Here is a 16,453-nt window from a genome sequence, read left to right on the forward strand (position 1 = left end):
AAAAGGTAATGAATTTTTTGAATGCATTCAAGCTTGTTCGGAAAACTGTGTTCTAAAATCAACAAGAGGACATTCCTTACTAGTAATGAATAATGGGCCAGAGATTTATAAATAATCCCTTATTGTTGGATATAACAGTGATCATATGATCTAGTCCAATGTCAAGTTTGAAAAGGTGAAATTTAAGTTTATTATGATTCTAGGTTTTGGTGTGGCTAACTTTAACAGTACGGGACAGAAACAGATGGCAGCAAATAATCAAAACTTCTACCAGATAAAACTATGATGAATCGTGGGAGGTGTTCAAAAAGGAATTTTGCTTAATGCAGGAATAATTCAGACTCTTGAAGGGGAAAGAGCTCTATTCACCCAATTAAAACTGTCATGGATAACAAGCGTGATACGTATACAGGTGTGTAACAAAGTGAAAATCCAGGGGACTGGGCGAAAAATAAAGGAAGACAAAAAAAGCAAAAACTGCACAAAAAAATGTTCTAGTGATTTCAAGATTAACATAAACAAATAGTTGTTACAATTATATTAAAAGGTTTGAATCAGGTTCCCTAGAAGCCATATTTGGGGTGTCGGATCGGCCGGGGTTGGAAGTAGGTGCGGGGGCAGATGTCTTAACCTTCGCCTTGCTGACTGCCCGAAGACGGATTCTGTATTTGTTATTGTTAATTATTTGTTGTTGTAAATATGATAAATGTGAAAAAGGAGAATAAAAATATATATATTTTTAAAATTATAGTAAAAGGTAAGAGCAAAACATAGTGGAAATGTTGCAATTGACAATAAGGTAATGTCAGACTTGTGCTGGTCTTCAGAGTAGAAGAGAATATTATCCTCACATCCCAGGAAAACTACTAATGAATCAAAGAATGGAATGTTAAATTTAAAATAAGCAAGAAAACAGTTAAAAAATATAATGATACTAAAAGGCTGACAAATCGCCATGATCGAATGGTTTCCAACCTAGGGCTTTTAAAGGAAGCATCGCAGGAGCTTTAGTCAGAATCTTCCAAAGTGCCCACAATCAGTAACTGTCCCTTTAGGCTGGAAAATGCAAATGGAGCTTCATTATATAAGAAAGGCGTGAGAGCGAAACCAGGAAATTAGAGATTGGTTAGTCTAACATCTGCAATAGGGAAGTTATTTGAATCTCTAATTAAGGACAGAGACATTGAGGGCATAGTGAAAGAAATTTGAGCTGATTACAGACATTTATAATGGCTAGGTCATGTCTAACTAAACTGAACAATTTGAGAAAGTAACTAAAATAAACAGGAGAATGTTTGTGGATGTATTTTTTTTAAAAATATTTTTATTCTCCTTTTTCACATTTACTCCCAAATTTACACCCACCAACAATAAACAATAATCAGTAACGAATGCAATGTCAATAACAACAATCCCATCCTCCCACCAAACTCCCAAACAGCATCCCGCATGTTAACATAAACAAATAACAAAAAGGAATCAGGAATCACACATAGTCACCATTAACACATACAGTCAGTCCCTCTCCCCCCAACCCCCACCCCTAATGTTCGATGTAATCCAATTCTTGAAAGTGCATAATGAATAACGCTCATGAATTATAGAACCCCTCCATCCTTCCCCTCAGTTCAAATTTGACCTTCTCAAGAGTCAAGAATTCCAGTAGGTCCCCCCGCCACGCCACAGCACAGGGTGGAAAGGTTGATCTCCACCCTAAAAGGATCCATCTTCGGGCGAACAACGAGGCGAAGGCTACAACATCTGCCTCCACATCAGTTTCCAACCCTGGCTGGTCCGATACCCAAATATGGCCTCCTGGGGGCCCGGGTCCAGCTTCACATGCACCACTTTAGAGATTACTCTAAAAACCTCCTTCCAGTAATCCTCCAACTTTGGACAGGACCAAAACATATGAACGTGGTTTGCGGGCCCGCCCCCCCGCAACGCTCACACACAACTTCTCCCCCATAAAAGAGCCGGCTCATCCTTGCCCTTGTGAGGTGCGCTCTATATACCGCCTTCAGCTGTATCAGCCCCAACCTCACGCACGAGGTGGAGGCGTTCACCCGCCGGAGTACCTCACATCAGAACCCCTCCTCCATACCCTCCCCAAACTCTTCATCCCACTTTGCTCTGATCCCATCCAGCGGGTGGATGTAGTTAATATTGACTTCCAGAGGCATTTGACAACGTTCCACCAAAGAGACTTTAAAATGAAATTAAAGCTCATGGAGGGAATTGAAGGCAAATTATGGACCTGGTCCAGAGATTGGGTAGGCAGCTGAAGGGAGGGAGTAGGGATGAAGAACATGTACTCAAATTGGAAGGAGGTGACTTGTGGTGTTCCACAAGGATCTGTGCTGGGGTCTCAACTATTAACCATATTTGCAATAATGGCACTGCTTAATCACAGGGGGAATGATTTCAATGCCATTTACCAAAAGCGTAATTCTAACTGTTTCTTTTCACGGTGATGGAATGCGTATAGCTTGCAAACACTTCCCAAAGAATCAGGCAGGTGTAGATAGAGTTGGATCACATCTAACATTATAACAAAGCACAACAGATAGATGCAAACATGAAACTGCTAGCTGGCTTTGTCAAAATTAAAGCAAGACAGCTTATTCGTTAAACCTGAACACTGAAATGATGAGATCGATAACCAGCATTTATATGCCACCGTTTGCATGGTGAATTGTTCCAACGGTCGTCATAGGAATTTGGACAGATAGGTGTAAGGAGAACCTTAAAAGGAGAAGAGAGAGGTAGAAGGGCTTGGGGAGAAAACCCCAGAGATTAGAAGGGCGATTCTCCAAGCCCCGCGCCGGAGAATCGCCGCAATCGCGGCATGACGCCGGCGCGCATTTCTCCGAGGTGCAGAGAATCGGCGCCATTTGCGCCGGCGCGGCGCCGACTACGGGCCGCTGGAATCGGCGGGGCTGCCAATTCTCCAGCCTGGATGGCCCGAGCGGCCGCGCCGATACGACAGAGTCCCGCCGGTGCCGTTCACCCCTGGTCGCTGCCAGCGGGAACTCTGCGGGAACGGTCGGGGGGCGGCCAGTTTGGGGGTGGACTCCTTCACCAGGGCGGCCTCCGATGGGGTCTGGCCCGCGATCGGGGCCCACCGATCAGGTGGCCGGCCTCTCTCTCTCTCTCTCCTCTCCTCCCCCCCCCCCCCCCCCCCCCCCGGGCCTACTTTCTGGCACGGCCAGCCCCTGAACACCGACTCCATCTTGAGTCGGGGCCGACGCGCTAAAGAAGTCCCCTGCGCATGCGCAGGATGGCGTGGCCCAACTGCGCATGCGCAGGATTGAGCTGGCCCAACTTTGGGGGCCAGAATCGTACGTCACCGGGCCCGGTTCGCGCCGTCGTGAAACGCGATGGCGTTCACGACGGCACAAACTCTTGGGCCCAATATTGGAGAATCGCCCCCATATTGGAGAATCACCCCCTTAGGCTCTGGCAACAGAACGCATAGTTACCAAAGGTTAAGTAATTCAAATAGGGGAAGCTCAAGAAGCCAGATTTAGAGTGCAGATATCTTGGAGGTGGCTGGCGTTGGCTAGACCAGTATTTATTGCCCACCCCCAATTTCCCTTGAAGTAGTGGTGCACTGCCTTCCTGAACCTCTGCCGTCCCTGTGGTGTGGGTACGCACCCAGTGTTGAGAAGGGAGTTACAGGATTTTGACCCAGCACCAGCAAAGGAACAGTGACATATTTCCAAGCCAGGATGGTGTGCAACGTGGAAGGAAACTTGCAGGTAGTGGCGTTCCTGTGCTTGTTGCCCTTGTCCTTCTAGATGAGAGGTAGTGGGTTTGGAAGATGCTGTCTATGACCAACCTTTGAGAGTTGCTGCAGTGCATCTTGGAGATGCTGCACACTGCTGCCACTGTGCTTCAGTGGTGGAGGAAGTGAATGTTTCAGATGAAGCATGGGGTGCCAATCAAGTGGTAACCCCCAGAATAAAAGCAAATTACTGTGGATGCTGGAATCTGAAACCAAAAGAGAAAATGCTGGAAAATCTCAGCTTTGTCAAAGCTGACAGCGAATTATCTGGACTCGAACCATTAATTATTTTCTCTCCCTACAGATGCTCCCAGACCTGCTGAGATTTTCAAGCATTTTCTCTTTTGATAACCCCCAAGAAATGAAATGAAATGAAAATCGCTTATTGTCACAAGTAGGCTTCAAATGAAGTTACTGTGAAAAGCCCCTAGTCGCCACATTCCGGCACCTGTTCGGGGAGGCTGGTACGGGAATTGAACCGTGCTGCTGGCCTACCTTGGTCTGTTTTCAAAGCCAGCTCTTTAGCCCTGTGCTAAACAGTGTTGACAATGGGGGATTCAGTGATGCTAATGCCATTAAATGTCATGGGAAGATGGTGAGATTCAATTTTTTTAGAGATGGTCAGTGCTTGGCATTTGCGTGGCGCGAATGTTACTTGTCACTTATCAGTTCCAGCCTGAATATTGCCCAGTTCCTGAGGCATATGGACACAGACTACATTGCAAATGGTGGGCTACTGTGGAATCATCAATGAATATCCCCATTTTTAAAAATGTATTTACACTTACACACACCCACCCCCTCCTCCCCATAGTATGCCAGAGCTTGGGACCAAGTATGATCAAGTATATAGGTATGGAGCCCTGGAAATGTAATCAAAAAAAATTCAAGCGATGGAAGGAGGCTTTGGCAGGCGATTACTCCTTTTTGATTATTCTGCAGTGTTCAATATACTATGGTCACAAAGGATCTCATTCACAGCAAACTGGGGGATACTGAAATGCAGAGAGATTGGCTTCCATGCAAAGTATTGCAAGAAATCGATGTGAAGCTGAGAATCAACCTTACATTTAAGGCCTTAAGAGAAAAAAGGTTGGCTAAAACGGGATGGAAGTTGGGAGGCTTTAAAAGACATTTTTTTCCCTTAAAAAGACAGGTATAATTTGATGGACATTTATAATGAGTTGATCATTTGTCGCAATTGGTGGAATTAGGTACATTTACTCTAAATGGAATTTCGATTGGCGTTTATGTTCACTAAAATAGCTATTCAATGCTTCCTGCTACATAAATTACAATGCAGCCCTCATCAGCATACACTCTATTCTGTCAATGTGCAGTCAGTAGGCAGTTGTGTTACTAATAAAATATTGTGGGGTGGGGGGGGACACAATAATTTGAAACAAATGTGCTTTCATTCTACACAAGAATTCTACACTTGCATGGTATTTATAATACATAACCTCAAATTGTTCCCACTCCCACTAACTCCACCAGTTCTTCTGAATACTATATAATTCAAAATTCTCTCTCTAAATACAAATTTGGAACACCAAGATTTGTAATTGCACGATTGGATGTTTTACTCCAAGGTTCAAGCAAATCATCTCTTCATAGTATAAACAGAAAATTGACCCCTAACCGAAGTAGCAGTCACACTGCCTAAAGATATCATCTCCACACCCTGTGCATACTAATTCAAGTAAAGTAGAGTGGTAATCATCATTAACTCTTAAGTTTTATACAGAGTTTCTATGATGAGCAGGCATGTGAGAATTTATATTTCCTCAAGTGCAGTGGACTGCTGAAATGAACAAATTATGATTACTGCAAATAACAAAATAATGAGTTCCATGTCTCAAAACTTTCTTGAAGGCTTTCTTACAATTGATTGCTATGAAAATCTGTAGCCGTTAACAGGCCAACATATCAATTACTTGGATAATTCTGTTTTTATTGAGGAAGAAACGTTGGTCAGGGCATCATAGAAATGCTATATTTCCACTTTCAAGAACTGGATGACATCGAACATGGTGGGGAGGGTTGGACTATATATGTCGTTGGTGACTATGTATGGGTGGATGGTGGATTCCTGAATCCTTTTCTTTGATGTTTGTATTTAAAATGTTGAGGGTTGTTTGGGGGTTGGTGGGAGGAAGGAATTGTTGGCCAGGGAATTGCCATTGTATTTGTTACTGTTGATTGTTTGTTGGGGAGTATAAATTTGGATGAAAATGTGAAAAAGGAGAATAAAAATATTTTTGAAAAAAATGCTACATTTTAGAAGAGTAGCAATATGGGATTTTAACACCCAATTGAACCAGCAAAACAGAACCTTTATTCAATTTCATAGAACCATAGAATCCCTAGTGCAGGAGGGGGGAATCTGGCCCATCAAGTCTGCACTGGCCCTTAGAAAGAGCACCCTACTTAACCTCCACCGTATCCCTGTAATCCTACCTAACCTTTTGGACACTTGAGGGCAATTTAACATGGCCAATTCACCTAACCTGCACATCTTTGGACTGTGGGAGCAAAACGGAGCACCCAGAGGAAAACCATGCAGACATGGGGGGAACATGCAAACTGCACAGTTACCAGAGTCCGGAATTGAACCAGGATCCCTTGAGCTGTGAGGAAGCAGTGCTAACCACTGTGACACCATGCCGCCCAAGCAAAAAAGTTTGACAATGCAACATCTTTTATTACTGCACTGGAATATCAATCTAGAGGACATAAAGAGGAACAGAGTGGTGGGTAACCTTCAGCCCATGGGCCACAAGGTTCCGAATGCGGCCTGATAACTATTGTCCACCATGCAGAAGAATCGCGCCACTCCAGTTTATTCTGGATCCGGGATCACGCTGCCATGTGTCGACGCTAGGATCACAATGCTGGTGTTCCCGCCATTTAAACAGGACACCCAGAGCATTCTGGATATGCAAGCGCAGGGAGATCACCGTGATCAGTGCCAGGGCACATGTGGGAGGTCACGCTTCTTGCTATTGATTCTTTGGCGGTTATCCATTTAGCTACGATCTAATGTCTCTTGTATTAAAGTGGCGTGGTGAGGAAGGAAAATCAAGTGCAAAATCAAAAAATGCAGAGGAAGAAGTAGCAAAAAAGACAAAAATCAGTGTTAAGGACAGAATGTTAAGAGAGAGTTGGGAGCTGCATTAGTTGGTTACTCAACAGAAAGGGGGACCATTGTGCTTAATTTTCAAAGTGATAGCAGTTCCAAAGAAATACAATGTTAATTGACGTTATGAAATAGGTCATCCCCCACTTCAAAGGGCAACATTTCCAATAGGTTCTGCCCAATGTGAAACCTGAAGGAAGCCATGAAAAGAGGCAGTTACTTAGACATGTATTAAATGAGAATGATGCAGTGACTTTGGCTAGCTTTCCTATTGCTTGGTTACTTGCAAAAAAATGGAAAGCCATTTTCAGATGGCGAATTAGTTAGATTGCATCTTTGAGTCAGCAGAAGTTTTATTTGCTGAGTTAAAAAAACCAAGAGAAAATTATCAAACATGCTGGATTGTGAAGCGTCTGCACATCGCTGAGTACTAATCCAAGAAAACTTGTGGAGGACGTATCCAACCAGACATCTCACTAATAATGTAAGCCTGATTACTTCATTTGTCTTTGCCATTTAAAGTTGATGACAGTTCTACTACTAGTATATGAATGTTTATTTAATCATCTTTTGTAACTGGTTATGAAATATTTGGCATATTAAATATATTTAATACAAATGCCTAATTTCACTCATGCGGCCCACAGACATAATGGAGGACCACTTATGTGGCCCACTCACTAGCCTAGGTTGCTCATTACTGATTTACAGGAAGAGATGAAGGGAATTGTTGAGTATTACAAATTAATAGTGCAATGTGTATTAATAGTTTTATACTTAAATATCCTTCATATCTCTAGTAAAGGTATGACCTCAGGGCAGAGTTCTAAAACAATTACAGAATACCAAGTAATTCCATTCTTTCGAAAAACGTAATATCTTGAGGTAAAACAGTCAACACTGTAAATAGATAGATAATATCAGCATCTGAAAAAGTTGAGATAACTGTTAACTTTTACAGATACTGACAGACTTGCTGTGCTTCCAGTAGGGATTTTGTTTTAAAAAAACATAATTTCTGTGTATTTCAATTTGAGGAGAAACGTAATGTTCCTTCCTTGCCTACATATTGATGACTCATGCAAGGATCTTGTTCTTCATTTGTCAGAAGCCCCATTAGAGTGACTTTCAAAACTTTGTTCAGGGGCAACCCCCCCTCTAAACATTGATAGATGCCCAAGAACCCTTTGCAAGTTTCAACACACTCCCAGTAACCTATCCTAAACTTCCAACTATAAATAAGAGTGGTATAACCCCAAAACGTTGTAGTCGGCAGCAACTTGAAATGCAGCAAAAAAAGTCAAATATAGAAAAGGAAAATTGGATATCATCCCTAAACAGGACAGAAATCTGAAATGTTTCCACCAGTCCAAAAAAATTACACCATAGAATCGTTCCCAAAGGGACATTCTTTACAGTGAATGTTGGCAGATTCACAACCACAACCAAGTCTTAACCTGTCCTCTTCTTAGGGACAGAATTTACTCACATTTGGAACAAATGGACTTATTAGCTATATGCTTTTCTGAATGGAAGGCTGTGACCAGTGGTGTTCAGCACGAATCAGTGCTGACACCTTTGTTGTTCGTAGTATATATAAATGATTTGGAGGAAAATGTAGCTGATCTGATTTGTAAGTTTGCGGATGACACAAAGATTGGTGGAGTTGAGGATATTGAAGAGGATTGTCAGAGGACACAGCAGGATATAGATCGGTTGGAGGTCTGGGCGAAGAAATGGCAGATGACGTTTAGTTCGGTCAAATGGGAGATAATGCAATTTGGAAGGGTTAATACAGGTGGGAATTATATCGTACATGGCAGAACCCTTAGGAGTATTGACAGGCAGAGATCAGGGCGTACAGGTCCACAGATCACTGAAAGTGGCAATGCAGGTAGATAAGGCAGTCAAGAAGGCACAAGGCATGCTTGCCTTCATCAGTCAGGGCACGGAGTATAAAAATTGGCATGCCATGCTGCAGTTATATAGAACCTTAGTTTGGGCACATTTAGGGTGCAAAACAGGTTTACCAGGATGTTGCCTGGTCTGGAGCATTTCAACTATCAAGAGACTGGATCGGCTGGGGTTGATTTCCTTGCAGCACAGAAGGCTGAGGGGGGACCTCATTGAGGTGTATTAAAATAGGGGGGCATTGATAGGGTGGATAGGAAGGAACTTTTTCCCTCAGCGGAGTGGTCAATAACCAGGGGGTATAGATTTAAGGTAATGGGCAGAAGGCTTAGAGGAGGCGAGAGGACAAATTTTCACCTGGGGATGGTGGGAATCTGGGACTCTCTGCCTGAAAGGGTGGTAGCGACAGGAACCCTCACAATATCTAAGAATTATCCAGATGAATGCTTGAAATGCCATAGCATAAGATCATGGGGCAAGTGCTGGAAAATGGGATCAGAGTACATAAGGGCTTGATGGCTGGCAAGAACAAGATGGGCCAAAGGGCCTATTTCCATGCTGTAAAATCGGAGTCAAATAAAGAACTATTCATTCTCCAATTTAGGAGCAGTGGCACCAATTCATTTGTAAACTCAGTGTATATCTAATATCAATATAATGTTCATTGATGGAATACAAAATATTTATCTTGTGTGGCACAGATTAGCAAGGTCCCAGGTTCAATTAAAGTTTGAGAGCAAAGCTGACTAACCTATTCTGAACCATGCTGAAGTTGCAAAAATAGGTAACTGGGTTTATACAGTCAGCGTGAAATTAATCCTCATGCATGTGAACTTGGAAAACATGACGTATTAGAAATAACAATACTTTAAATTATGTGAAATCAAATTTATAGTTTGTGCTTATGCTCATTAATGGGGATCATAGAATCCCTACAGTGCAGGAGGCCATTCAGCCCATTGAGTCAACACCAACCCTGAGAAAGAGCACGCTACTGAGGCCCACTCCCCATAATCCCAACTGACCTGCACACCCTTGGACACGAAAGGGCAATTTAGCATGGCCAATCCACCTAACCTGCACATCTTTGGGTTATGGGAGGGAACTGTAGCACCCGGAGGAAACATACGCAGACACAGGGAGAATGGGTGGCATGGTAGCACAGTGGTTAGCACTGTTGCTTCACAGCTCCAGGGTCCCAAGTTCGATTCCTGGCTTGGGTCACCGTCTGTGCAGAGTCTGCACGTTCTCCCTGTGTCTGCATGAGTTTCCTTCGGGTGCGCTGGTTTCTTCCCACTAGTCCCATAAGACGTGCTCTTAGGGAATTCGGACATTCTGAATTTTCCCTCAGTGTACCCGAACAGGCGCCGGAGTGTGGCGACTAGGGGCTTTTCACAGTAACTTTGTTGCAGTGTTAATGTAAGCCTACATGTGACAATAATAAAGTAAGAAGTCTTACAACAACAGGTTAAAGTCCAACAGGTTTGTTTCAAATCACTAGCTTTCGGACTGCTCCTTCCTCAGGTGAAAGAAGAGGTAGGTTCCAGAAACATTTATATAGACAAAGTCAAAGATGCAAGACGATACTTTGAATGCGGGCATTTGCAGGTAATTAAGCCTTTACAGAGCCAGAGAGGGGGAACCCCAGGTTAAAGAGGTGTGAATTGTCTCAAACCAGGACAGTTGGTAGGATTTCGCAAGCCCAGGCCAGATGGTGGGGGGTGAATGTAATGCGACATGAATCCAAGATCCCGGTTGAGGCCGTACTCGTGTGCGGAACTTGGCTACAAATTTCTGTTCGGCGATTCTGCTTTGTCGCGCGTCCTGAAGGCTGCCTTGGAGAACGCTTACCCAAAGATCAGAAGCTGAATGCCCTTGACTGCTGAAGTATTCCCCGACTGGAAGGGAACATTCCGGCCTGGTGATTATTGCACGATATCCGTTCATCCGTTGTCGCAGCGTCTGCATGGTCTCGTCAATGTACCACGTTTCGGGACATTCTTTCCTGCAGTGTACGAGGTAGACAACATTGGCAGAGTCGCACGAGTATGTTCCGCGTACCTGGTGGGTGGTGTTCTCATGCGTAATAGTGGTACTCATGTTGATAATCTGGCACATCTTGCAGAGATTGCCATGGCATGGCAGTGGTCGCTGTTGCTTCAAACAATGGTTTGTTTGAGGTTGCGCAGTTGTTTGAAGGCAAGTAGTGGAGGTGTGGGGATGACCTTAGCAAGATGTTCGTCTTCATCGATGACGTGTTGAAGGCTGCGAAGATGATGTCGTAGTTTCTCTGCTCTGGGAAGTACTGGATGATGAAGGGTACTCTATCGGTTGTATCCCGTGTTTGTCTTCTGAGGAGGTCAGTGCATTTTTTTGCTGTGGCGCGTTCGAACTGTCGATCGGTGAGTCGAGTGCCATATCCCATTCGTACAAGGGCATCTTTCAGCGTCTGTGATGTCTGTTACGCTCCTCCTCATCTGAGCAGATCCTGTGTATACGGAGGGCTTGTCCATTGGAGATGGCTTCTTTCATGAGTTTAGGATGGAGAAGTGGAGCATGGTGAGGTTATGTGTGGGCTTGCGGTAAAGCAAAGTGCGGAGGTGGCATTCCTTGATGGAGATGATTGTGTCCAAGAATGCAACCGATTTTGGAGAGTAGTCCATGGTGAGTCCAATGGTGGGATGGAACTTATTGAAGTCATTATGTAGTCGTTCACCTGAGGAAGGAGCAGTGCTCCAAAAGCTAGTGATTTGAAACACCTGTACTGCTCTGTAATGTTCTAGACATATGGACGATAAGGAAATAGTGTAGATGGGCTTTAGAGTGGTTTCACAGGTCGGCGCAACATCGAGGGCCGAAGGGCCTGTACTGCATTGTAATGTTCTTTGTAAGACTTCATACTGTGCTTACCCCGGTCCAACGCCGGCATCTCCACATCATGACAATAATAAAGATTATTATTAATAATAATGTGCAGACTCCACACAGTGACCCAAGCTGGGAATTGAACCTGGATCCCCGAGGCTGTGAGGCAGCAGTGCTAACCACCGTGCCCCCCCACACTGTCAGTATGCTGCCAATCCTGGAAAATGGCACCGACTTTGAGCACCTAACGTCAGCAACAATCAACGCCGGATTCACAGTAAAGCAGCAACTCATCAGAACCCCCCGTAGCAACGGGAATCCGCGGGGAAAGCTCCGCGTCCGCAGTAAGTAAATGAATTGAATGGCCCTCCACACCCACAGCTGAGTGACTCTCACGGGAAAGGGTGTGCCGGCTCGGGGAATGAGGACTTTGGGGTTTCAGGTGAGGGAGGGAGGCAGTTGTGTGTGTATCTGTAAACATCCTCTCACTGTCCACAACGGGCCGGAGCGCAGCCTCCAAAACCCATGGAGAACTGAAAGGTGAACCCAAAGAGAGAGCCGCCTCCCCTCGGACACCCACAGGGCTCCGGGCCGGCCGGCGGCGGCTCCACTCAGTTCCTCTCCCTACCTTTCAGCGCCAGCAGATGCTCCTGTTTGGGCTGATTCACGTCCATCTTCACCGCTCAACTCCCAGGCCGCATGCGCCAACCGCCCTACGGGCCCCGATATGAATCAAAATAAATCAGTGCGAACGATCTCGAAACACATATTGCTCTGGGTTCCAAGGCCCTGGTGTAAACCTCACCCATCACCCAGAAAGAAAAACAAACGGGCAACGCTTCTCCCGAGTGTAAATTTAAAGCTTTTAAAAACGTACTTTTTATGTTTCCTTTGGGGCTTTTTTATTTTTTTTTAAATTTCGAGTACTCAATTTTTTTTTTAATTGAGCAATTTAACGTGGCCAATGCACCTTACCAACATATCGTTTGGGTTATAGATTTCATAGAATTTACAGTGCAGAAGGAGGCCATTCGGCCTATCGAGTCTGCACCGGCTCTTGGAAAGAGCACCCTACCCAAGATCAACACCTCCACCCTATTCCCATAACCCCACCCTATTCCCATAACCCAGTAACCCCACCCAACACTAAGGGCAATTTATCATGGCCAATCCACCTAACCTGCACATCTTTGGACTGTGGGAGGAAACCGGAGCACCCGGAGGAAACCCACGCACACACGGGGAGGACGTGCAGACTCCGCACAGACAGTGACCCAAGTCAGAATCGAACCTGGGACCTTGGAGCTGTGAAGCAATTGTGCTATCCACAATGCTACCGTGCTGCCCCTGGGTTGTGGGGGTGAAACCCACGCAGATATGGGGAGAATGTGCAAACTCCACACGGACAGTGACCCAGAGCCGGGATTTGAACCCGGGTAAAATTACTTAATTTTAAAAGCAAATTACAATCTCAGAGATTGTCCAGTATTTTCTATTTTTCCTTCATTTCGAACCTTTTTACATGTGCCATAGAAAATTACAAAGCACAGCCTTTAATAAATAATACAATGATTTTAAAAGAAAAATACAAGAACTTTGATTATTTCCAGTAAAATCATGACATACAAATGAAATACACAAAACATCAGCTATACCACCCACTGAAATCACATTCCTTAAATTATACTAAATACCTAAACCTTTATATCGCTACAACACCTTTAATGTATCATGTTTCACAGAGGCGAAATAGAAAAATAGACTCGGTCAAGGAAGAGTATCAGGAATGATTTGAGGTTTGGTCAAAGAATTGTGTTTTAAAGGAGGAGCAGGATTTCCAGAAGGACTTTGGTTAAAGTCAAGACTGCCCACTGCGGGGAGGGAGGGGGTGGACCTCTGGCTCTGTGCCCGGGTATTTGTAGAGGAAACTTGCAATGTCTGTGCTTTCTGCGACTGTTGGGAACCGCAAGGTGTCCAGTGTCCTGCACATCAATTTTTTTATTTTTTAAAAATAATTTTTATTAAAGGTTTTCATAAAATATCAGTAACAAAATGAAAAAGAAACCCAACAGGGTTAAGTACAAAACACAGTCCAGAAAAACAACCCTCCACACCCCCCCCCCCCCCCCCCCCCCGTACATAAATAATAAATTAGCATTATCACCCCGACTTAATACAACAAGTATATACACCCCCTCAGACGCCCCCCCCCCCCGCGCAACCCCCCGAGTTGCTGTTGCCATTGACCAGCGTCTACCTCGCTGCCGGGAAGTCTAAGAACGGTTGCCACCACCTAAAGAACCCTTGTACCGACCCTCTCAAGGTGAATTTCACCCTCTCCAACTTAATAAACCCCGCCATATCGTTGATCCAGGATTCCATGCTTGGGGGCCTCGCATCCTTCCACTGAAGAAGAATCCTTCGCCGGGCTACCAGGGACAGAAAGGCCAGAATACAGGCCTCTTTCGCCTCCTGCACTCCCGGCTCCCCTGCAACCCCAAATATTGCGAGCCCCCAGCCCGGTTTGACCCTGGATCCTACCACCCTCAACACCGTCCTCGCTACGCCCTTCCAAAATTCCTCCACCGCTGGGCATGCCCAGAACATATGGGTTTGGTTTTCTGGGCTCCCTGAGCACATAACACACCTGGCCTCACCCCCAAAAAACCGACTCATCCTTGTCCCGATCATGTGTGCCCTGTGCAGCACCTTAAACTGTATGAGGCTGAGCCTCGCGCACGATGAGGAAGAGTTCACCCTCCGCAGGGCATCTGCCCACGTCCCTTCCTCAATTTCCTCTCCCAACTCCTCCTCCCACTTACCTTTTACCTCCACCACCGAGGCCTCCTCCTCCTCCTGCATCACCTGGTAAGTTTCCGAGATCTTCCCCACTCCCACCCACCCCCCCGACAGCACCCTGTCCTGTACTGTGTGTGGCCGTAGCCGCGGGAATTCCACCACCTGCCATCTGGCAAACGCCCTTACCTGTTAGTACCTGAAGGTGTTCCCCGGGGGGAGCCCGTACTTCTCCTCCAGCTCACCCAGGCCCGCGAACATCCCGTCCACAAACAGGTCCCCCAACTTTCGTATCCCTGCCCTGTGCCACCCCGCAAACCCTCCACCTGTTCTTCCCGGGGCGAACCGGTGGTTCCCCCGTAATGGGATCCCCGCCGAGGCCCCCACTTCCCCCCTGTGCCGCCTCCACTGCCCCCAAATTTTGAGGGCAGCCACCACCACCGGGCTCATGGTATACCTCCTTGGAGGGAGCGGCAGCGGCGCCGTTGCCAGCGCCCCCAGACTCGTACCCACACAAGACGCCGTCTCCAGCCTCTTCTATGCAGCCCCCTCCCCCTCCATCGCCCACTTGCGCACCATCGTCGCATTGGCGGCCCAGTAGTATCCACAGCGGTTGGGCAGCGCCAGTCCCACCCTATCTCTATTTCGCTCCAGGAACACCCTTCTCACCCTCGGAGTGCCTCGCGCCCACACAAACCCCATTTTAATCCTGTTAACCCGCCTGAAAAAAGCCTTCGGGATAAACACGGGGAGGCACTGGAGAGGAACAAAACCCTTGGGAGCACCGTCATTTTGATTGACTGCACACTACCCGCCAAGGACAGCGGCAGCGCGTCCCACCTCTTGAACTCCTCCTCCATTTGCTCCACCAACCTTGTAAAATTAAGCCTATGCAGGGCCCCCCAGCTCCTGGCCACCTGGACTCCCAAATACCTGAAGCTCCTCTCCGCCTTTTTTAGTGGGAGCTCGCCAATCCCCCTCTCCTGGTCCCCTGGATGAACTACGAACAGCTCGCTCTTCCCCATGTTGAGCTTGTACCCGGAAAAGTCCCCGAATTCCCTAAGAATCCTCATTATCTCCGGCATTCCTCCCACCGGGTCCGGCACATACAGCAGCAGGTCATCCGCATAAAGTGACACCCTATGCTCCTCCCCACGCCACACCAACCCCCTCCAGTTCCTCGACTCTCTCTGTGCCATAGCCAGGGGTGCGATCGCCAGTGCGAAGAGCAGCGGGAATAAAGGACACCACTGTCTCGTCCCTCGGTGCAACCGAAAGTACTCGGACCTCCTCCTGTTTGTGGCTACACTCGCCATCGGGACCTCATACAGCAGCCTAACCCACCTGACAAACCCCTCCCCAAACCCAAACCTCTTCAGCATCTCCCACAGGTACCCCCACTCTACGCTACCGAAAGCTTTCTCAGCGTCCATCGCCACCACTATCTCCGCCTCCCCCTCCCTCGCCGGCATCATGATAACGTTCAAAAGCCTCCGAACATTCGCGTACAACTGTCTCCCCTTCACAAACCCCGTCTGGTCTTCATGAATGATCTGCGGCACACAATCCTCAATCCTCGTGGCTAAGACCTTCATCAGCACCTTGGCATCTACATTTAGCAAGGAAATCGGTCTGTAAGACCCACACTGCAGGGGATCCTTGACCCACTTCAGGATCAAGGAGATCAGTGCCCGGGACATCGTCGGGGGCAAACCCCCTCCCTTGCCTCATTGAAGGTCCTAACTAACAACAGGCCCAACAGGTCCATATATTTTGTATAAAATTCAACCGGGAAACCGGCCAGCCACGGTGCCTTCCCACGCCTGCATGCTTCCTATCCCTTTGATCAGCTCCTCCAGCCCAATCGGGGCTCCCAATCCCGCCACCAGTCCCTCTTCCACCTTTGCAAACCTCAATTGGTCTAGGAAGCAGCCCATCCCTCCCTCCTCCCGTGG

General features: G+C 46.4%; 1 protein-coding gene across 9 annotated transcripts in view; it reads right to left on the reverse strand.

Moving 5' to 3' along the window:
• trappc13 (trafficking protein particle complex subunit 13) overlaps positions 1 to 12,437 on the reverse strand; it is a 148,953-nt gene extending 136,516 nt beyond the window's left edge. For 5 of the 9 annotated variants that reach the window (XM_072496923.1, XM_072496919.1, XM_072496918.1 and 2 more), the window contains exon 1: positions 12,331 to 12,437. In XM_072496923.1, the coding sequence (XP_072353024.1) occupies positions 12,331 to 12,376 (46 nt within the window). In that variant the 5' untranslated portion in view covers positions 12,377 to 12,437. The remainder of the gene's footprint in view (positions 1 to 12,330) is intronic. The other 4 variants (XM_072496925.1, XM_072496924.1, XM_072496922.1 and 1 more) reach the window with 2 other exon arrangements.
• Between the last annotated feature and the right edge of the window lie 4,016 nt (positions 12,438 to 16,453).

Source organism: Scyliorhinus torazame, chromosome 3 (genome assembly GCF_047496885.1).
Source record: "Scyliorhinus torazame isolate Kashiwa2021f chromosome 3, sScyTor2.1, whole genome shotgun sequence".
Lineage (NCBI taxonomy): Eukaryota > Metazoa > Chordata > Chondrichthyes > Carcharhiniformes > Scyliorhinidae > Scyliorhinus > Scyliorhinus torazame.